Source organism: Mus musculus, chromosome 2, assembly GCF_000001635.26.
Source record: "Mus musculus strain C57BL/6J chromosome 2, GRCm38.p6 C57BL/6J".
NCBI lineage: Eukaryota > Metazoa > Chordata > Mammalia > Rodentia > Muridae > Mus > Mus musculus.
This window is the reverse complement of record NC_000068.7, coordinates 132,744,623-132,764,427: the sequence shown is the minus strand read 5'-3', so window position 1 is coordinate 132,764,427 and position 19,805 is coordinate 132,744,623. Positions and strand designations below refer to the sequence as shown.

Sequence of the window (19,805 nt, the reverse complement as noted above, 5' to 3'; positions counted from 1 at the left end):
CATACTTATGGGGGTTATCTTGCTAAAGCCTGTCTTAAAAAAAAAACAAAAAGGCAAACAAACCAGACTATTCATTAATATAAGATTACATGGAAGACCTCAGATGTGTGTTTAAAATCATTCAGGAACTGTCAGTAGGATGTCCATATTCCAGACAAACTGAAGAAGCCTTTCCACAGTAACCCACACCCCAGCCTCTCTTGGACATTGCCAAGTTGCCCATTTGTAGCCAAAGCTCAGTTTAGGCAAATACTGCCCATGTTCTTGAAGGAAGCCCATCTCTTTCCCCTAGAAAAGAAATTCCATTAAGCTTATGGTTCTGGGGATGTAACTCGGTGGCAGAGTGACTGCTCAGGTGTTCAAAGCCCGGAGTTGGAGCCTAACACCACAATGAACAAGTGCTCATGAGTTTCTTGACAAGAGTCTTCGTATTCAGCAAACCATTAATCTTACCCAAACCATCAGATTCAACAGGAACCAGCTAGCTGCAAGCGCACTGACTGCAGGTTGTACTGTCTCCTGGTAGCCAGCTTTGCTGAATGGAAGGAGTAAGAGTCAGCTAGTTAGCACTCCTTCAGTGTGTGGCTATACGCTATTGGGCACGGTTGAAAGGTCAACCCTGTAACATGGCGGGCATTTCTGAGCAATTTATGCCAGTGAGAATTTTGGTTTTGGAAGTGGCAGAGATATGTTTCTGCTGATCAATTCTGGAAGCTTCCTGCTGGGGTTTGAATGCGCAAGGAAAAGTGAAATCAGGTTATCCAATGCTGGGGGGCGGGGGGGGATGACTCTTCCGGCCCTTTGAGTCCTCAGATCCTGTGAATTCTAGCCTTAGTTCTAACTAGCAGCATCTGTCTCTGTATCCACGGACATTATCTAGTAGCTGAGGTCTGCTCTGTTCCCGAACACTGCAGCATAGTGCTTGAAAATGATGTCTCCCAGTTGCTGCCTTAACCAGCCTCATAGGAACTGGTGTTTACATTCCCCTCTCTCACTGCATATGAAGAATTGCAAGGCTTGCTTTCTGCCTTGGCTGCCAGACTCTCTCAGTAGGATTCATCTCTACTTGGCCATTTGTTTAGTAACATCATCTTCTTGGCTTCCAAACTCTGTCTCAGCCCCCCTCCATGAAGAAAAAGGACTTTCATTTGAATTTGTTCCCCGGGGTCTGTTTCTGAGAGGAACATAAACTAGACTCAAAGGCAGAGAAGAGGACCCTGAAGGGCTTCCCAGCTGTTTGTTTTACACCTTGCAATCCTCTGAGGCAATCAGAAAGCACTGCCAAACACTTACCCTAACCCAGGAAATTCAAGGGCACCTTTTCCCTGTAACAACTAAGCTCTCAGCCATTGGGAACCACTGTCACGGTGTCATCTGGGGCCTCATATTACTAAACCACACATCACTATCTGCCATTGTGGAATCTGAGAGCCATCAGCAATACCCTGAAATGCAGAGGCACAAATCTAAGTTTCAAGTCAGCTCTGACCCAGTCAGGTGGCTCTCAGCCTGGCACGCTTTCACATGCAGCTCTAAGTGCTGACAGAGCCTCCAAGAAGAGACTTTAACACTCACTCTAAGGTCTAAACAAAGCCAAGTAGACACACTGTGCTTGATTCTCCTTTATGATTGGGCCAGGTGACACGAATATAGAGAAAGAAGCTGGTTCCTCTTTAATGAGGTTAAAGCCTTTGCAAACTTGGCACTTAAAATAGTATTGCTGCTTGTCTGGGGATAGAATACATTAGGGGAGAGAATTGAGAATAAGGGATGCTTTAATGGATAATGACTGTAGGCTATGCTAACCAAATTCAAGGATATCTAATTTAGTTTACAATTGCACAGAGGAGGGCCAGAGGTAGGGACATCCTATCTGAACTTTCTCTGAAATGTGACTGGCTATTCCTCCTGTCCAGCGTCCATATATCTTACCAGTTTTTAGAAACCTGGCATCTGTCCTTCTGCCCAATTCCCTTAGCAACTCGTTTGTCCTTTTATTAAATTCAGGCAGAGCTCATTTCTTCCCATGCAACCCAGAGCCTTGACTGACAGAGAAATCAATAGCCCATAATAGAGCCTCTTCTGGGCTCTTGTGCAGGGAGGATGTGGGCTGTGATGAGGTCCTCTACTAAACTGCTTAGTTTATACTCCTGTTGTAAAGTTCTGTGATTTTACATGTTGTGCTGGCCAGTTGAGACTCTCAGCTAACAGAGATTTGCCATACTTAATGGTGATGGAAGAGGATATGGAAAGACATCCTTATAAAACCAGAGATTTGGTCCAGATAAAACCTCATAGTGTCCTAAGTTACTATGTGTGTGCACAGGGTAAAGCAAATGGATGTACCCAAAGAACATTGCTTTGGTGTCAAGGCCATGAAAGGCCATGGTTCGTATTATGGTCACAGGTGACTACGTCATGCTGATGCTAGCAGCAATCTAAATAGTTCTGTAACTCATTAACATAAATGGGCTACGGGGCTTTGTACACAGTGAGTCATTTTCCTCTATCCTCCTCATAAGCAAGGAAAAGGTCACGCTGTATCAAAATGCAGGGGGAAATAAGGTTAAAAACTTATGGATCAGGAAATCTTTCTTGGTTGATGATAAATAAGCCAATGAATTTGGAATATGGTTTCAAAAGAGCCTTTTTAGATGCAAAACTTAAAGATTTAGTTTGTTATGTATTTGTGTGTGTTTGTCTGTGTGAATGCATGTGCATGTGGGTATCTGTGGAGGCCAGAAAGAGGGAGATCACCAAGAACTGGATTTACAGGTGGTTGTGAGTCACCAATTATGGGTGCTGGGAACTGAACCATGGTCCTCTGCAAGAACGGCCAACACTCTTAACCACTGAGCCACCGCTCCAGCCCTCAGTATGGTTTTGAAAAGAAGAGAGGACTACTACAGCTTGAAAGATGCTCCTGGAGTAGTTCGACCACATGCAACCACAAATCTTTGCTTGGATCCTTATTCTAATAGTGAGAGAACAGAGGAACTTTCCACATGGACCAATGATGTTGAGGGATTGACTGTTTCCTTGGGAATATTAGTGGTACTGTGGTTGAACAAGAGAAAGAAGCTGGGTGTGGTGGTACACACATGGAATCAGAGCACTCCAGGAAGGGTGATCAGGAGCTCAAGGATGTCTTCAGCTACGTACCAAGATTGAGGCTAGCCTGGACTAGCATATCCCTATCTCCCATTCTCAAAAGCTTTATCCATAGGGTATATCTGCTGAACTTGACTATGCAATAGAGCAATGCCTGAGATTTCTTACAATACACTCTAGTGCAGGGCTGCATTGTATCTTGGTCGCTTGAGTACCTACTTCCAGCCCCACATGAACCAGGCGTACTGGGCAGGCCTGTTATCCCAGCATTTGTGATGCAGAGATAGGAGAATCACCTTGAAAGTTTGGGGCCAGCCTGGGCTACATAGAAAGAATGTTTTTAAAACAAACAAACAAACCGGCTGTGTTGGGGGGGTGACCTCAATTTGTCAATAAAGATATTTTAAACATTTGAAATGTATATATGTTTACATCTAAACATAGAGTATATATACACAACACATATATATGTATATACACATATGGATGTTACAAGTAAAATAGCATACAAGTGCTACCCAGAGCCCAGAGCTCACATAGGAACTGCATTTAATGATTCAGGTTGAGCCTTTTGGTTTTACAAAAGAAGTTTTAGATAAACAAGCTGTAATTTGCTGGAGTATGAGCCTGAGAAGTTTGTATTATGTAACAAACTCTGATTATATAACAAAACTGCTTTAGGGCATGGATCCTGTGAGATGCCTGCCCCTTCTGTCTCCATAGCACTCAACCCAGGGCTGCAGAGTAAGTGGTGTTTAATAAACGTGGGCTGATGGACTAAACTCAGGAAATGAATTGTTATGAAGAGCAGTTTAATTCTCCCTGCACTTAGTCCATGCTGCTCAATCAATTTGCAAACCAGGCTCCCATATCCACCCTCTTTAGGGATTTGTCACAGCGTTTGAGCTTGCAGGGGATTTGGAAGTGTCCTCACTTGGCAGAGGCAGAGATAAGGGCCCAAGGGGTTATAGGGCATCCTGCTTGCTATTGGTATGTTGTTAGCTCTCACCTGCAGTTGGACAGTTCTTAGTGGCTTTCAGAGGGCACAAACCTATCTCCTGCTTGCTTGTAACTTTGGCTGTCTGTGGTTTCAGCGAAGGAGAGAAAGAAGTTGTTGGAATGCTTCACCATGATGCTGAACGAAAGACCTGAGTATAAAACTCATGCCCTGATTAACCTTTGCTATGTCTGGCAGAGGTCTGGCCATCGGAAGCTTTCTTTCTACTAGGGAGGAATGTGCATGAGCTAGGATCTGAAAGGTGCCCTGCCATGTAGGACTACTGGAGCTAAGTAGTTAGGTAGAGCCCTGGTGATGGAGAAGGAACACAATGGCTTTGGAGGTTCAGGTCCAAAAGGCATAGAAAAGGAGAGTAAGTGGCTTTGATCCAGCCTGGCCTTAGAGTCATGCTTCATTTTGTTGGCATTCAGGAACTTGGGAGGCCTCTGTGGGGGTGATTTGGAAAGATCCTGTGTGTGTTAGTGGCGACAGGGAGGGAGGAAGATGAGAGAACTGGGCCAGGGAGAAGCTGATCGGGTCCTAGACAGATAAAGATTCCAAACAGGTGGTGGCCATTGAAACAAAAAAGCAAATGTAAGCATTTGTGGGTTTTGTTTTGAAAAAGTCCTTCCTATCCTTTATAAAAGGTGCTTTCAAAAGTGGCCTCCAATGAATTGTGTCTCTGTATTCATTCTCTTGCATAGTCCTTTGTCACAATGCCTCAGAACTTGACCCTGTACCTTACTTTGGCTCATGAAGCATTGGTAAATATGATGCAAGTAGAGTCTTAAACAATGTTTTGTATAGTGGGAGTGGAGAATGCTCTTGGAAATTGCCAGTCACCCTCCGCATGATGGTCTGTCTGGTCGACAGCTGGCCCCAGTGGGTAGACTTGCATCTAAGGTCGTCTCCAAGCGTCCAGCACTAGTGGATCTGCCAGACGAATAAAACTACAAGAGTAGTCACCAAACAGCTGCTTAGCCAATCCTTCCAGAATATGGGCCCCTCCCCCCACTCCCTTTGAAATAGGGTCTGTGTAGCCCAGGTTGAACTCTCTGCCTTCCTGCTTCAGACTCCTGAGTGTTGCGATTGCTGGTGAGTGCTACCTAATGCATGGCTCTTCACTGTTAAGTTGCACTTATGTAGTATTATTGTTACTTTATGTGGACTAGTACGGGTGCACTCCTGCTATGCCATGTGTAGGGACCAAGGGGCGACTTTAAGGAGTAGGTTCTCTCCTTTCACCTTTATGTGGACTCCAGGGCTCAAACTCAGACAGTCAGACTTGCATGGCAAGTGCTTTACCTACTGAGCCACCACTCTGACCATCTTCAGTTTTTTAACCTGGAATTTAAATTTTTGTTCTAAGTGCATTATCATCCGCAGCTGTGAGAAATGATATATATCCTGCATATCTTGCATAGATATCTGCAATTCTTACAGCATTTACCTTATCCACGTTGTCATGCAAAGCTATAGTATAGTATCACAGCTAGGATATTGCTATTTGTAGATGATGTTGGTCAGATTTCTCCATTTGCTTTGTACTCGTTTGTGTACCTTCAGTTGTGTGCAATTTTCTCATATGTAGGCTCTATATCTTGGGTAGAAGAGAATATGGAAGTGTGAAACACTTTCATGGTATCCTATAGTTTATGAAGAGTTTAGGCACTATTTGCATGCATATATACTGAACATCTATTGATAGAAGTCTCATGAAGCCTGGGACATAGCAATGGTTCACTAATTTAAAGACTGGAAAACTTAGACAATGGAAGCAGAGAGAAGAGGTGGTCAGAGAAAACTATGATTAAATGAAGAGCTTGGTAGGTTGGCTGTGTACACAGGTATTTATTTGTTTGCTTATTTTAATATATAGACCTGTAACTCCACGACAGAATATGAAAGGGGAAAGATAGTAGGCTGGGGATGTTAGATGGGAGGGAGGGGCAGGCACTATAGCATCCTTGCAGGAATAACAGCACATTTTACACCAAAATGTTCCCACAGCTCCTTTAGAGCCTTGCAGCAGGCACTGAAGATCTCATGGGAGGGGAGTGGGACTTGTGCAGGCAACCGGAAGATTCTCACAATTTAATATGCAAGAATTACAGTCTCATGAGCTAACCCAGGGAGTTCCAGGCACCTGCCAGTAGGCTCCAAGGCTGAAGAAAAGCAGGGAGTGGGCACGGATGCTGTCTTGTGTCTTCTGCGAATGCACCACCCACAGAGACAGCAGGGAGAAAGATTTGCTTGGAATGCCTCGAGGCTTCTTGGTAAAGTACTATCTGTGATGCACAGCAACCAGGGATTTAAGGATAAAGAGAGAATGAGGCCAACACACTTCATGCAAGCAGATGGGCCCTGGTCCACAAGCCTATCTTCTGAGAGAGAGAACGGCTCAAGAAACAGAGACCCACACATTCACACACCCAGGAGTCCTATGAAAACACTAAACTGGGAGCCATTCTAGATATGCAAAGGACCTGGAGGGTAAAAAGAGAGGAGAAAGTTAATATATAAGTAAAATAAAAATTAAAAACAATAAGATAATTTTTTTTTAAAAAATCCCTGAACAATATTATGAGACAAGGGCCCTCCAAAGACGCTGCTGCTTTGCTTCCTGTTGGCCTTCTACTGCTGGGCATGTGGTTTGGCCTTAAGAGTAGTTTGTTTCCCCAGTGAGACTCCTGTGGAAGAAATTAAAATTTCAATTGTAAGTGGTTATCAGTTGGAGATTACTTCTGGGTTAGGAATGGAGCCGTGTGTCTCTTCAGCTCTAGGACGCAACTGGAGCAGCTTCCTATAGATGTTATGCATGCTGCCTTACTCTCTGTGAGTTCCTATGTCCGTCAGTCATGAGGATATTGAAGGCCTGGTTTTCTTGGTGTCCACCATACCTTCTGGCCTTACACTCTTTTTGTCTTCTCTTTTACTATGTCCCTCAATTTGTGTGTGTGTGTGTGACTATATCCTCATGGTTTTGCTGACTTTATAGCAAAATCAGCTTACAGCTGGATCACGTGGTGACCTGCATCCTTTCATCACCTGCCAGTTCGGAATGCTCGCCTCTGTTTCATAGCCAGCGTCTCTGGCAGCAGCAGCTGGGCTCAACCCACTCCAGCCTCACGCTATCTTCTCTGTGGCTTTAGCCTTTTTGCAGAAACATGGAGTGACTCTGGTTCCTGTCCTAGCACCACTTTCCCCGACAGATGACTGGTCCTTGCCCTTCTTATACCGTGTCTCTTTGTGGGTCTGCTGCCTGCCACACTTCTTGAAGAAAGCCTTGTGGCTTTTAGGAATGTTCACTGTATTTGCAGGAGTACTCCTGACACAGAAAGAGAAAAGAGAGGAGGCTAAAAGTGGAAGCCCATGCCTCAACTTTTATGTTGTCAGGACTATTGATCTTTTCTTGTTGGCACTGCTCTCTGTTTTAGGAAGAGCTTCTCACGCCAGTTACAAAACAGCAACCTATAGTGTCATCTGTAACTTTCGTAGTGCTGTTTTCCCATTTCAGTAGTTAATCCATAAGGAATTTATATTTTGCATGCAAATTGAGGTGCAGATCTCAGCATTAGATACTTAGATAATTCATTATTAATTTTTTTACATTTAGTTATTGTATTTTATGTATATGAGTATTTGTCTGTATATATCTATATAATTATATAGATAAAGAAATGCACCACATATCTGCCTGGAGCATGTAGAGGTCAGATGACAGTATTAGAGCCCCTAGCAGAATCTGCAGTTACTAGGAGTTGTGACCCAGTGTGGATGCTGGGAACCAAACCCAGGTCTCCTGCAACAGTAACACGTGTTCTTAATCAGTGATCCAGCTCTCCAGATCCTAGACAAGGATCATGAAATGTTGTTTATTTGTTTGTTTGAGACAGGGTTTCTCTGTATAGCCCTGACTGTCCTGGAACTAGCTCTGTAGACCAGACTGATCTCAAACTCAAGAGATCTGCCTGCCTCTGCTTCCCAAGTGCTGGGAATAAAGGTGTATGCGCCATCACTGCCTGAAGAAATGTTATCTTGAACAAATTCTTGGTTTCCAAAAGTATTGCAACCTATCCTTACTCACTCGTTGAATCCTCAGATCATTCTCTGTTGTCCTGGACTACAAGGCTACAGCTTTTGTGAAACTCATCTATACTCTGTCCTCTGGGAACCATCCTAGGGCCACACAGGACTTCCTCTGCCTGGATGCTTCAAGTTCATTCCAGGGTAGTTTCACACGAACTCTGCATACACTTTTCCCTATGCTGGATGTTTGGTCTTTCTGCCATGCTTTTTTTTTTTTAAGATTTATTTTATTTTATGTATGTGAGTACACTGTACCTGTCTTCAGACACACCAGAAGAGGGCATCGTATCCCATTACAGATGGTTGTGAGCCACCATGGTTGCTGGGAATTGAACTCAGGACCTCTGGAAGAACAGTCACTGCTCTTAACCACTGAGCCATCTCCAGTCCCTCTGCCATGCTTTTAAAATGTTTTATTGCCATCTATTAGCTATATATGACAATGGGTTTCACTATGACACTTTCATACATGTACATACTGTATTTCAGTCATGTTCAACCCTCCCCGTTACTGCCCCTGTGCCTTTCCATCCTCCACTATCCTGTCCTCTTGCTATTAGCACTTGTCTATTTTCTCTTTGTAGCCCAGGTATGGTTATTGGGGTTATTTACAGGACTGTGTCTACAAACACATCAAAGAAGACATATATATCATTTTCCTAATGTCATATTTTTGCTCTTTTTTCATCTTGGTTGTATTTCTAATGCTTTGCAAGAACTTTGTGTGTTGTAACTCCCTCTATTTACATATTCTATGTATTTTCTTTATTTTGATCTTGTTATAACTTTAAAACTTTTCCCACCTTGTTAGAACATAATCAAAAGAATGACCCATGGTGAATAATACTTTGGGGAACTGTAAGAGAAGCTCCAAGAAAAAAGGCAGAGGGTCTTTTATCTCAGGTGCATTTTGTTCCCTGGACTGTTCTTGGACGTGATTTCGTGCCTCCTGTGACAAATATTTACATTCAGTTTACAAGACATGTTTATTTGTGTTGGATGTCAGAACAAAGCTATAGAGCCCAATCTGGTGAAAGGATGTGCTAAGAGCTGTCCTCGGTGTGCCTTGGATCTGGATACGGCCTTGTGGCTTGCCTCATGTTTTCCCAGATATAATCTATAATATGTGCCAAGCAATTGTGTTTAAACTGGTCTGTCTTAAGAAAGTTCTGGGAAATGGCTGCTCTGTCAATATTTAGTAGGTTCCTACTAACATTTATTTACATGCGTTTTCGAACTCAAACAACCTTTCTTGGATCATTGCTTTCTTTGTTACATTTGTGTATAAAAGTGCACTGAAACTTTAGGAAGGCTGTCTATAGTATTAGACTACAGTCTGCCCCATTCTTTCAGGTCCAGATCCCAGGTACAGCAGACAAGATCTGCAGAGGTTGTCAAAAGTTGACACCACCTGAGGTCTTATGGTTCTTTTAAAAAATGTTTGCATGTGCATGTATGCACGAGTGTGTGTGTGTGTGTGTGTGTGCACGTGCCCATGCATTTACACCAGTACAATTTCATAGGTCAAAGGACAACTTGCTGGAGTCAGTTCTCTCCTCCTGCTATGAAGCCATGGGGATCAAACCCAGGCAGATCATCACACTTGGTAGCAAGAACCTGTTGAGCCATTCTTGCCAGTCCATAATAAAGATGTGTGTTTTTAGATAAGTTCATGAAAAAAAATTTTTTTCAATGTTTAGGATTTTACTTTTTTTGAGCAATTCTTAGAAAGATTTCTCCATTCTAAGACATCCCTCTCTCCCCATATGTGTGTGTATACTCTTTCTATATTTCTATATATCTATATATAGATATATATACATATTGCATATATCTCTCACATTTTTTAATTTAAAATTTCACCGTGAAACCATCTAGAATCTTTTTTGCTATAAGAAGTGAGATAGGGGAGCTGGTGAGATGGCTCAGTGGGTAAGAGCACCCGACTGCTCTTCCGAAGATCCGGAGTTCAAATCCCAGCAACCACATGGTGGCTCACAACCATCTGTAACAAGATCTGACTCCCTCTTCTGGACAGCTACAGTGTACTTACATATAATAAATAAATAAATCTTTAAAAAAAAAAAGAAGAAGTGAGATAGGGAACCCAGCCTTCTACTTTGACTCTCACTCTCCCAAAGCAGGGGTCCATCACTCTGAACATTGCTGAGAGCTCTGTCTTTGCCTTATGTTTTTGTTTTCCTTCCTGTGCTGGTCATCAATGCAGGACTGTGTGCATGCCTGGAAAGTGGTCCTCATGAAGCTACATCCCCAGCCATGCCTAACTTGAAACGCCACCTTTATCACATATTCAATTTGCATATCTGCTTATACATATTTATGGGCTCAACTTTTTCCTTCGATGTATCTATTTTTACACTGGACCTGCTTCAACTGCTAGACAGAAAATGTTCTCCTCTTTGATAAGGCTACTCTTTTATATTGCCTGGCCATTCGTGTATGCTTTTCTTTTTAAAAATAACTTTCACTGTAGCAACGAGAGGCAAAGGTAGCTTGAAACATAATGTATTCTGCACTTTCTAGTCCACCTTGTAATTGCCCACAACCCCTCTCCTAGGATAGTCTATTCTACTGCATCTTGAACTTCAGCAATTTCAGGAGAGGAAGTGTCATCCCATATTCCTAATTTCTGATGCATGATTCCACCTACTCATTAATTTTTATTAAGTCAGCCTTTTACATCTTAAGCACTTATATTAAGCTGACCCTACACAGCTATGTAAAAGCATGGATTAGATGTAGCACTTGTGTTTCCCTAGCATACTGAATGGAATAGATTAGCAATGAAAGAAATGCTACCCATGTGTTTATCCAGTGTGTGCTACCAGCACCTTGAGAAAACTGGTCAGTGCCAACTGCTCCCATCAGCTCGACAGATGGAACCTCTACTTAGAAGGCACCACCAGGCTGTTGGTGACTCTTGCAGCTCGAGATTTCACAAGTGGGCTCAGTCTGTGAGAATTATTAAGACACTCACACATAGGATATATGCGCCTCTGTGTGCATCTGTGATCCAATATAACATTCAAAAACACCTTTACAAGCTTAAAAAGAATGGATGTTTCTGTACTGTTTTGAAATTGCTGGTAGTAGGATCAGTCACATGTGCCCTAAAAGAAATCATACAGGCTTATGTGTATCTGAGTGCAGGCTGAGCAAGTGCAAGGTGCTGGTCAACTGCTGAGCTTGGGTCATCTGAAGAAACAAGACTGAGTGTAGGACAGGAACCTTAGATTCTGCTCAAAGTTCTCATCTTCGGGATTTGATGTTTCTGGAACAAAGTGGCCCTCACTAAGGCTCTGTAGATCTGGAAAATGTCACTGTTGATATTGTAAGTCCTCCCCCAGACCCCCCATCCCACCCCAATGAGATGATAAGATGCCGTGACCGTACCCTCAGTGATGAAACAGGCAACACTGCCAAGGGCCTGAGCTGCAGGATCCTTATCTCTTAGTCTTTATTAAAGGTTCCCAGAGATAAATGGAAAATGTCACCCTATCCCCACAGAGATCAAATTAAGAGGCAGGATCACAGAGAATCAAATATCTTGTACTAGCCTGTCACAAACACTTACTCCGATTTATGTAAACACATGCCATACTCTGTGCTGCCCCAAGGCAACCCTGGCTTTTACTCTCCACATCCCAAACTGGCAGGCTTCCTCTTGCTGAACACCTTCAGCACTGACTCCCGTGAAGCTTAGACATTCTTTGATACTAAAATCTATCTTCAAAATAGAACCCACTACTTCCCAACATGAAGAATCAAATAGTTTTTTGTTTGTTTGTTTGTTTTGTCCTTTAAAAACAAGCAGAGAATAACCCAGATTCCCTCTGTTGATAGTCATGGAAATGAATTGTAAGTATTTCTGTGGCTGAATAATTTTCAGTGACACTCTTTAAGTAATAAAATAATAAAACCTGGAACCTTCACATTTAACGTGCAGGTTTGGTTTGGTGTGATTATTGACTGATGTGCACCCATCTTGGGATTATTGCATGGACTGTTGAACAGGAGGGAGGGGGAAAACTGGAGTCACATTTGTGGGCATCTCCCAAGGTCCTATTCACATTTGATTTCCTACCACATGAGACCCCTTCCATTGGTACCTTGATATTTCTATGTGGGATCTCTTACCTGTGACCTTCCCTGAACTGGAAGCCTGTACACACCCCTGCTTCTTTTTAGGCTCCTTTCCATTCAAGAATGGTCCCCAGGAGACCTCCAGTGCACCAAGCTTAGTATGCACTTGCTGGCTGCCTCATTTGCATAATCCACTTCCTGAAAAGCTTTGGAATTTTACACCAATTAAACTTCACCCCGAGTTTCTCAAAATTTAACTGCAGAGTGTCGCCAGCTTTTGCATTCCTCCAAATGAGGGAAATAAGCCTTTCTCCTGATGTAATTTGCTTGAAGAACTCTGTGAGGCTTCCAATTACTGTCCCGAGTTCCTGGTGCCAGTTGACGTAATTCTCAAACTGAGGTACAGGATACAACCCGCAGAGCAGAGCATCTGCCAGTGCAAGCCTGAACTAGCTATTTAAAGAGCTCCCTGTCAGGCTAAGCACCTGCCTAGAGGGCAGGCACAGGTGACAGCAAAGCCCTGCTCTGGGCAAGCATTGGCACTGAGCTCAGGGTACTGGAGGCGAGAGCAGGGCGGGGATGAGGGGCAACCCTTCAGAGGGTGCTGGCAGTGGGCAGAGGGCAAAGGTAACAAGGACAGGGAAAAGCTCCGGCAAGGGATTCCTTATTCCCACGAAGCACAAATCAGAAAGGTCACCCGGTACACCCGGTGCACCCTTACACATTAGGCTTGTGTTCCCACATCCGAATGAGCGGATGGTTTGGCACCATCTCCTCCCCTCCATGCTGCCAGCTAGTAGTGATGATGAAGCCCTTTGTGTGTGAATCTTAGCTTTGTAGATGGAATTTTGGTTTTGGAGTGGAGCCAAAGGTGATTAAGATGTGACACACAGACTGTTGGAAGTGTATTTAAATCTTTACATTGCTTTAGGCCAATCAATTGGTCTTCACCTACAACTCGGTACAATCGCTACTCTTGATTCAGCACAGAAATGTATATCCTTAAAACACTCATCTCCCAGAATCCTGTTTTCTGAGGCTTGTTCTCCCAGAAATAGACTGAGTCAAGGATGCAGATATAAGAAGTTTATTAAGAAAAGGCCCTAGAGACACCAGTAGGTGAGTGGGGGAAGGGATGAAGCCAAGCAGGGAAGTGATTTCCTGCCAAAGTCCCAGCTCTGGCCAGGTCCCCAGGACAGCACTCAGGAGCACAGACTAAGGCAAGAAGCTGGGCTAGGACTCAACCCTAATTGAGTCAGTAGCAGCCTTGGCCAAGGTAAGCAAGAGGTAGCACACCAAGATGCTTACTGACTCCATCACCAGGTTGCTGAAGCTAGCCTCTAACTGCAAAGCTTATGGCTAACAGCTGGAAATAGAAAGATGCCAGAGAAGCCCACATGTACCCATGGACTCTGGGGACCAGGCAACAGCACTTCCTCTCTAGCACTGCCCACATTCACATCAGCAGCAGCTACGAGTCTTTCATTACAGTCTGCTCCAAGAGGAAACGAATGACCTCTCTTGACAGTCCTGGGGTGGGCTCTTCATCATCTACAGAGCTGCCTTCTTGCTCTAGTGGGTAAAAGCGTGTGTCCCTGGAATGTCGCTGTAAGATAGAGCAGCCATCCCGGCTGAAGATGACCTGGGCCATTTGGAAACTGCGGAGAGCATACCTTTGGCTCTCCTGGCCCTCGAGCTCAGAGATTGTCTGAGACAAGCACTGACACACAGATGCAGAGAGCGGATCCCCAGAGCCTGGCAGTGGATGGGCAAATGCTTCATAGAATCTATCCAGGGATTTCCGAAGTCCATCCTCTTCTTCATTGGTCTCCAACTGGCCTTTCGAAGAAGGATCAAGCCAGAAGTTCTCAGAGTCCCAGGAGCCTTTTTGCTCAGTATTTAGAGAATTGCTATCTGCAAGACAAAACACATTCTGATACTCAACACAGGCAGTCAAAAGTATCAGAAAGTGGGCTGGTAAGGAGGCTCAGTGGGTAAAGGTGTTTGCTACACAAACCTAATGTCCTGAGGTAGATTTCATAATCAAAGCAAGGTGGAAGGAGAGAACTGACTCTTGCAAGCTGCCCTTTTACTTCCACATACATACATAGCATGTACTCCCACAGCACCATGCACACATGCAAATACAAATTTTAAGACCAGAAATCAAATCAACAGTACAAATGCCTTTCTTCATCTCAGTATACTTACTACTCCCAAGACACTGACTCTAAGCAGGATCTACTGACTTCAGAAGTATTTCCCATTGCCCTTGGGCTATGCCACATGCTTGCTCTCATGAAGAATATTGTCTTAGCTAGGGTTTCATTGCTGTGAAGAAACACCATGACTATGGAAACTTCTATAAAGGAAAAACATTCAATTGAGAGTAGCTTGCAGCTTCAGAGGTTTAGGCCATTATCATTGTGGCAAGAAACATGGTGGCATGCAGGCAGACATGGTGCTAGAGAAGGAGCTGAGAGTTCTATATCTTGATCCACAGGAAGCAGAAGGAGAGACTACGAACTACACTGGGTGCAGCTTGTGCATATCAGACCTAAAAGCCTGCCCCCCACAATGACACACTTCCTCCAACAAGCCCACACCTACTCCAACAAGGCTGGCAAGATGGCTCAGCGGGTAAGAACACTGACTGCTCTTCCAAAGGTCCTGGGTTTAAATCCCAGCAACCACATGGTGGTTCACAACTACCTGTAATGAGATCTGGCATGTCTGAAGACAGCTACAGTGTACTTATCTATAATAATAAATAAATCTTTGGGCTGGAGCAAGCAGAGGTCCTAAAAATTCAATTTCTAACAACCATATAAAGACTCACAAAAGAAGAAGATGGAGGAGAAGGAGGAGGAGGAGGAGGAGGAGGAGGAGGAAGAGGAAACAACCCCATGTTTTTAAGATTCCTGGTTCCCTTAGTGCTTATCCATGATTGATCTCCTACACTATGTCAGGGATAAAGAAGGACCCACACTGCCCCAGTGTGTTATTGGGGTTTGGGTACCATTTTTCAAGATGAATCACCTTGCACATACTTTTATTTTTTAAGATTTATTTATTTTATATATATATATATATATATATATATATATATATATATATATATATATATGAGTACACTGTAGCTGTCTTCAGACACACCAGAAGAGGGCATCAGATCTCATTACAGATGGTAGTGAGCCACCAAGTGGTTGCTGGGAATTGAACTCAGGACCTCTGGAAGAGCAGTTAGTGCTCTTAATCACTGAGCCATCTCTCCAGCCCCCCTTGCACATACTTTTACTTTGTATGTTACTTTGTGCAGCATGGAGATTATTCATTCTTTGTTTCTAACAATGTGCTTTGAGTTTATAGACTCTCCCCACTTCTGACTCACTCTCTCAGCTTCCTGCTCAGCTACTCTTCCTGCTACCATGTGTCCCACCATGATGGACTTGTCCTTCTGGAACCATAGACTAAAATAAATGCTCTCATCTATAAGTTGCTTTGGGTCATGGTATTGCAAAACATAACCCATTCTGGCTGATGCTGAAAACTCACTGAGAAAGTAGTATCTGAAAATGGACATAGAATAGCTGGTGTAGGAACTAGGCATGCACACATACATGTGAAGAAACCATCTAGACACCTGGAAGAAGCTTATGGAAGAGAGCACCTGCATCAGGTATTTTTTGGTTGCAACATAACAAGTGTTACTGGACTCAGGGGTCACAGCCTGCAGCACTCTAACAAGCCATGTTTAGTTACTCATCCTCAATAAGCCAATTAAATGAGCCAAAGTAATAGTGAAAAGCAGAAAAGAGATTCAGTCAATGTGGCTACCCAACCCTCAAGGCTACCTCTGTGGCCCTGACAAATAGAAGGATGCATAACTGAGAAGTTTGTCCCTGTCATAGTCCCGCCCATCACTGCCTGCTCTCTGAGCTGTGTTTTGCTAATTTCCTCAGGAGACAAGTTCCTCTTCTGGATGACCCCCCCCCCCCCCAGATGTCAGTCATTTCTCAGCAGAGGGTTCCTAGGTAAATTTCTGGGGTTCAGTTTTTCAATAGTCAGCTAGGCAAAGAAGGGGTTATAAGTGTCCCTCTAAAATATATTCATTTCTGCCAGATGGGCTGTCAGCAAGCACCAAAGTTCAGGGGTGTAAAACAGCAAAATGTTAGCTCTCAGGTCTGTGGGATGTGTCACATGAGAAGTATATACACATATAAGCAGATCTGTTCATCCGACCCTTACCCCAGAACCCAGTCTGATAGATCAGTTACCTTAATATAATTGGCTGTGATGCTGGTAAGAGCATGATGAAGCATTATACCCAGGAAGCCTGTTATTTCAGTTTGTATTTCATTGACCAGGCCTGATTTCAAATGGACATGTGGGAAATTATTGTGTAGGGTCAGGCAGAGAATACTGGTGAACAGTGATTTAGCAGGCACCTTCCCATATCATATTATTTAAAACCACATTTCCCAATTTAACAAGAGCCAAAATGAATGCAAAAGTGTCAACTGTTCCAGGAACACTGACCACTGAGGAACCAAGCAAGCACCTAGAGTACGACTTAGCTTGATTTGCAAAGGCTTGGGCCCAAACTAATGCTTTGTAAAAGCCCAGCACCAACCAAGAGCTGCTTACAGGTTTTATAGGTTGGATAAGTGTTGAAACTCTATGGGACCATCTGAAGGTGGAAATTTCCATCACCATTTAGACATAATTGCAGGAAACAGTTCAAACATCTCTTCTTAGCAAACGGGATCTGTGGGTTGACCAGATAGCTGTAGTAATCATTTCTCAAGGCAATCTCTTGCAAGCATTTTGTTTTAGTTACCATTCTATTACTGTGAAAAAACATCATGACCAAGGCAACTCTTAAAGCATTTAATTGGGAGCTTGATTATAGTTTTAGAGAGTTATTCCATAATCATCATGACAGGGAACAGACAGGCATGGTGCTGGAGCAGTAGAAGAGAGCTTTACATCTTCATCTGCAGGAAGCAGCCAAGGATGGGCCTGCCATGGACTTTTGAAACCTCAAAGTCTATGCCTGCCCCCTCCCCCAGCCTCCCCCATGATACACTTCCTCCCAGAAGGCCATACCATCTCCAACAAGGCCACACCTCTTAATCCTTCCCAAACAGTTCAGCCAACTGGGGACGGAGCGTTTAAACATATGTGCCTGCGGAGGCTATTCTCATTTAATTCCACCATACATTTACCTTCCCAAGATAAGAGGTAGGGGCTTTAAGAAGCTAGCAGAACTCAGCACATCTAACCATTTCAGAAGTAAAACTTTAAATCCTTCTATTCCTACACACTCCTATAGTTTCTAGGCAAAGACTGCTATTAGGCTGTCATAATACAGAGTAGGAATGTGATTTTGTTGTGCATACATAAGGTTTACTAACATGTATGAATGTATGTATGTATGTATGGTGTTTACAGAAAGCCTTCTGCTGAAACCTGCTGGGTTGGGGTCTGTCTCTCTCTACTCTGGACAGTCATCCTTCTTTTTCCCTTCCCACAGTGGACGTCTCTTCTGTCCCCTTGCTGTTCTTCTATAAAGTGCTGGGAGGGGTGACACCTGGTCACTCTGTCAGCATCTTGAGTCCTCTTTCTGATTTGTTCCTGTCTTCCTCCCATATAACACCACCACCTGCACTGGAATTCTAAAGCAACTTATATCCTATTAATATTATTCAAATGAATCATAAAACATAAATAAGCCTGAGCCACCTTCATGCCTAGCAACCCCGCCACCCACAGTCTATGTTTTAGGTTTTGCAACAGTGTGGATATTGAATCCCAATTAACAAGGAGGATGGCTGCCTCTGGGTCAGGAGCTTGTGAGGCTGGGCAGTCTCTGTGGGTACTTGTTTACATCTAAAACCAAAGCTGGATGAATCGTGCAGAGGGAAGTGGCATCTGCTGCCACCCTCCATCTTAAGGAGGAGCAGATGCACTGCTCGAAGGACAGAGCCCTGTGACAGGCCACTGCTGAGGAGGAAAGTAAGAGCCAGAAAAAGCCAAAGATATATGTGCGGAGACAAAGCCCACATGAAGGGCAAGGCAACCGAATCCCACCCGTGTTCTGAATTGTAAATTATCTTACAAAATTATATATTAATCTTAAGAAATTAAAATGTTCTAGAGCTGGAGAGGTGTCTCAGTGTCTGGAAGTACTTGCTATATAAACCTGATGACCTGATTTTGATCTCTAGATCCCATGGTGGAAGGAGATATGCTGCTCCTGAAAGCTATCCACTGAACTCCACATGCATGTACATATGTATATCCATGTACACACACATGTACATATGTGTACCCATGTACATACATGCACACACTCACATGCATGTACATATGTATATCCATGTACACACACATGCACACACACTCAAACAATCACACACATGTACATATGTGTACCCATGTGCACACACATTCACATGCTTGTGTGTACCTGTGAGAAATCAGTTTTGTTTGTTTGGGTAAATATAGTTAGCTCAGCAAGGAATTCCTGAAAAATGCAACCTTAGCTGAATGTGGTGGGTGGCACACTAAAACCCTATATAAAAAAAAAAATCTCTCAAATAGTTTTTAAACTTTCATTTCAGGGGCAGAAGGGATGGCTCAACAGTTAACAACACTGGCTGTTCTTCTAAGGGGCCCTAGTTTAGCTCCCAGCACCCACATGGTAGCTCACAACCATCTGTAACTCAATTTTAGAAAATTTGAAGCCTTCTTCTGGCCTCTGCCAGTACTGCAAGCATATGCAACAGACATACATATATGCAGGCAGAACAACCATACACATAAAATAAAATAAAATAAAATAAAATAAAATAAAATAAAATAAAATAAAATAAAGTAATCTTCAAACTTTCAACTCAGTGGATTGCTCAAATCCCATCTTGGTCAGTCAGAAGCCCTTGTGAGAGGAAAGGAAAGCAGGGGATTGGGATCCTAGGTTTCTTGTTGTGTGTGACACGTTCTCATGTTGCCTCAGCATGTACTGCCGTGCCCAGTTTATGCTGTGCTGGGGCTTGAGCCAAGGCTTCTCAAATGCTAGGCAAGCACTCTACCAAATGAACTGCGTCCGCAGCTCCAACACTGCTACTCTGACTATGACTTCCTTCAGCAGAATCGGGTTAAAGGTGAGTTTCTAATTAAGATGCTGCCTGAGTTTTAACCTTAGTTATAACACAAATATAAGCATCTCAAAAGGCTGTTTTATTTTTACTCATGTGTATACATGTGTGTCTGTGTGCATATGCACATGTGTACAGGTGACTGTGGAAGCCAGAGGACTTTAAATTCCCTAGAACTGACATTATAGGCAGTTATGAGCCACCTAGGGTGGGTGCTGGGAATTCAATTTGGGTTCTCCGTAAAAAGCAGTATGGGCTCTAAGCTACCGCTTGAGAGCCAGCAAGATTGCTCAGTGGGTGAAGGCGCTTGCTGCAGAGCTAGACAAGCTGAGTTTGATCTCCAG

At 43.4% G+C, this 19,805-nt stretch overlaps 1 protein-coding gene across 7 annotated transcripts in view; it reads right to left on the bottom strand.

Annotated features, from left to right (window-relative positions):
* Positions 1-13,372: 13,372 nt before the first annotated feature.
* Positions 13,373-19,805, bottom strand: part of Shld1 (shieldin complex subunit 1) — a 64,125-nt gene continuing 57,692 nt past the window's right edge. For all 7 annotated transcript variants that reach the window (NM_001358260.1, XM_011239800.2, XM_011239798.2 and 4 more), the window contains one exon: positions 13,373-14,215. In NM_001358260.1, the coding sequence (NP_001345189.1) occupies positions 13,773-14,215 (443 nt within the window). In that variant the 3' untranslated portion in view covers positions 13,373-13,772. The remainder of the gene's footprint in view (positions 14,216-19,805) is intronic.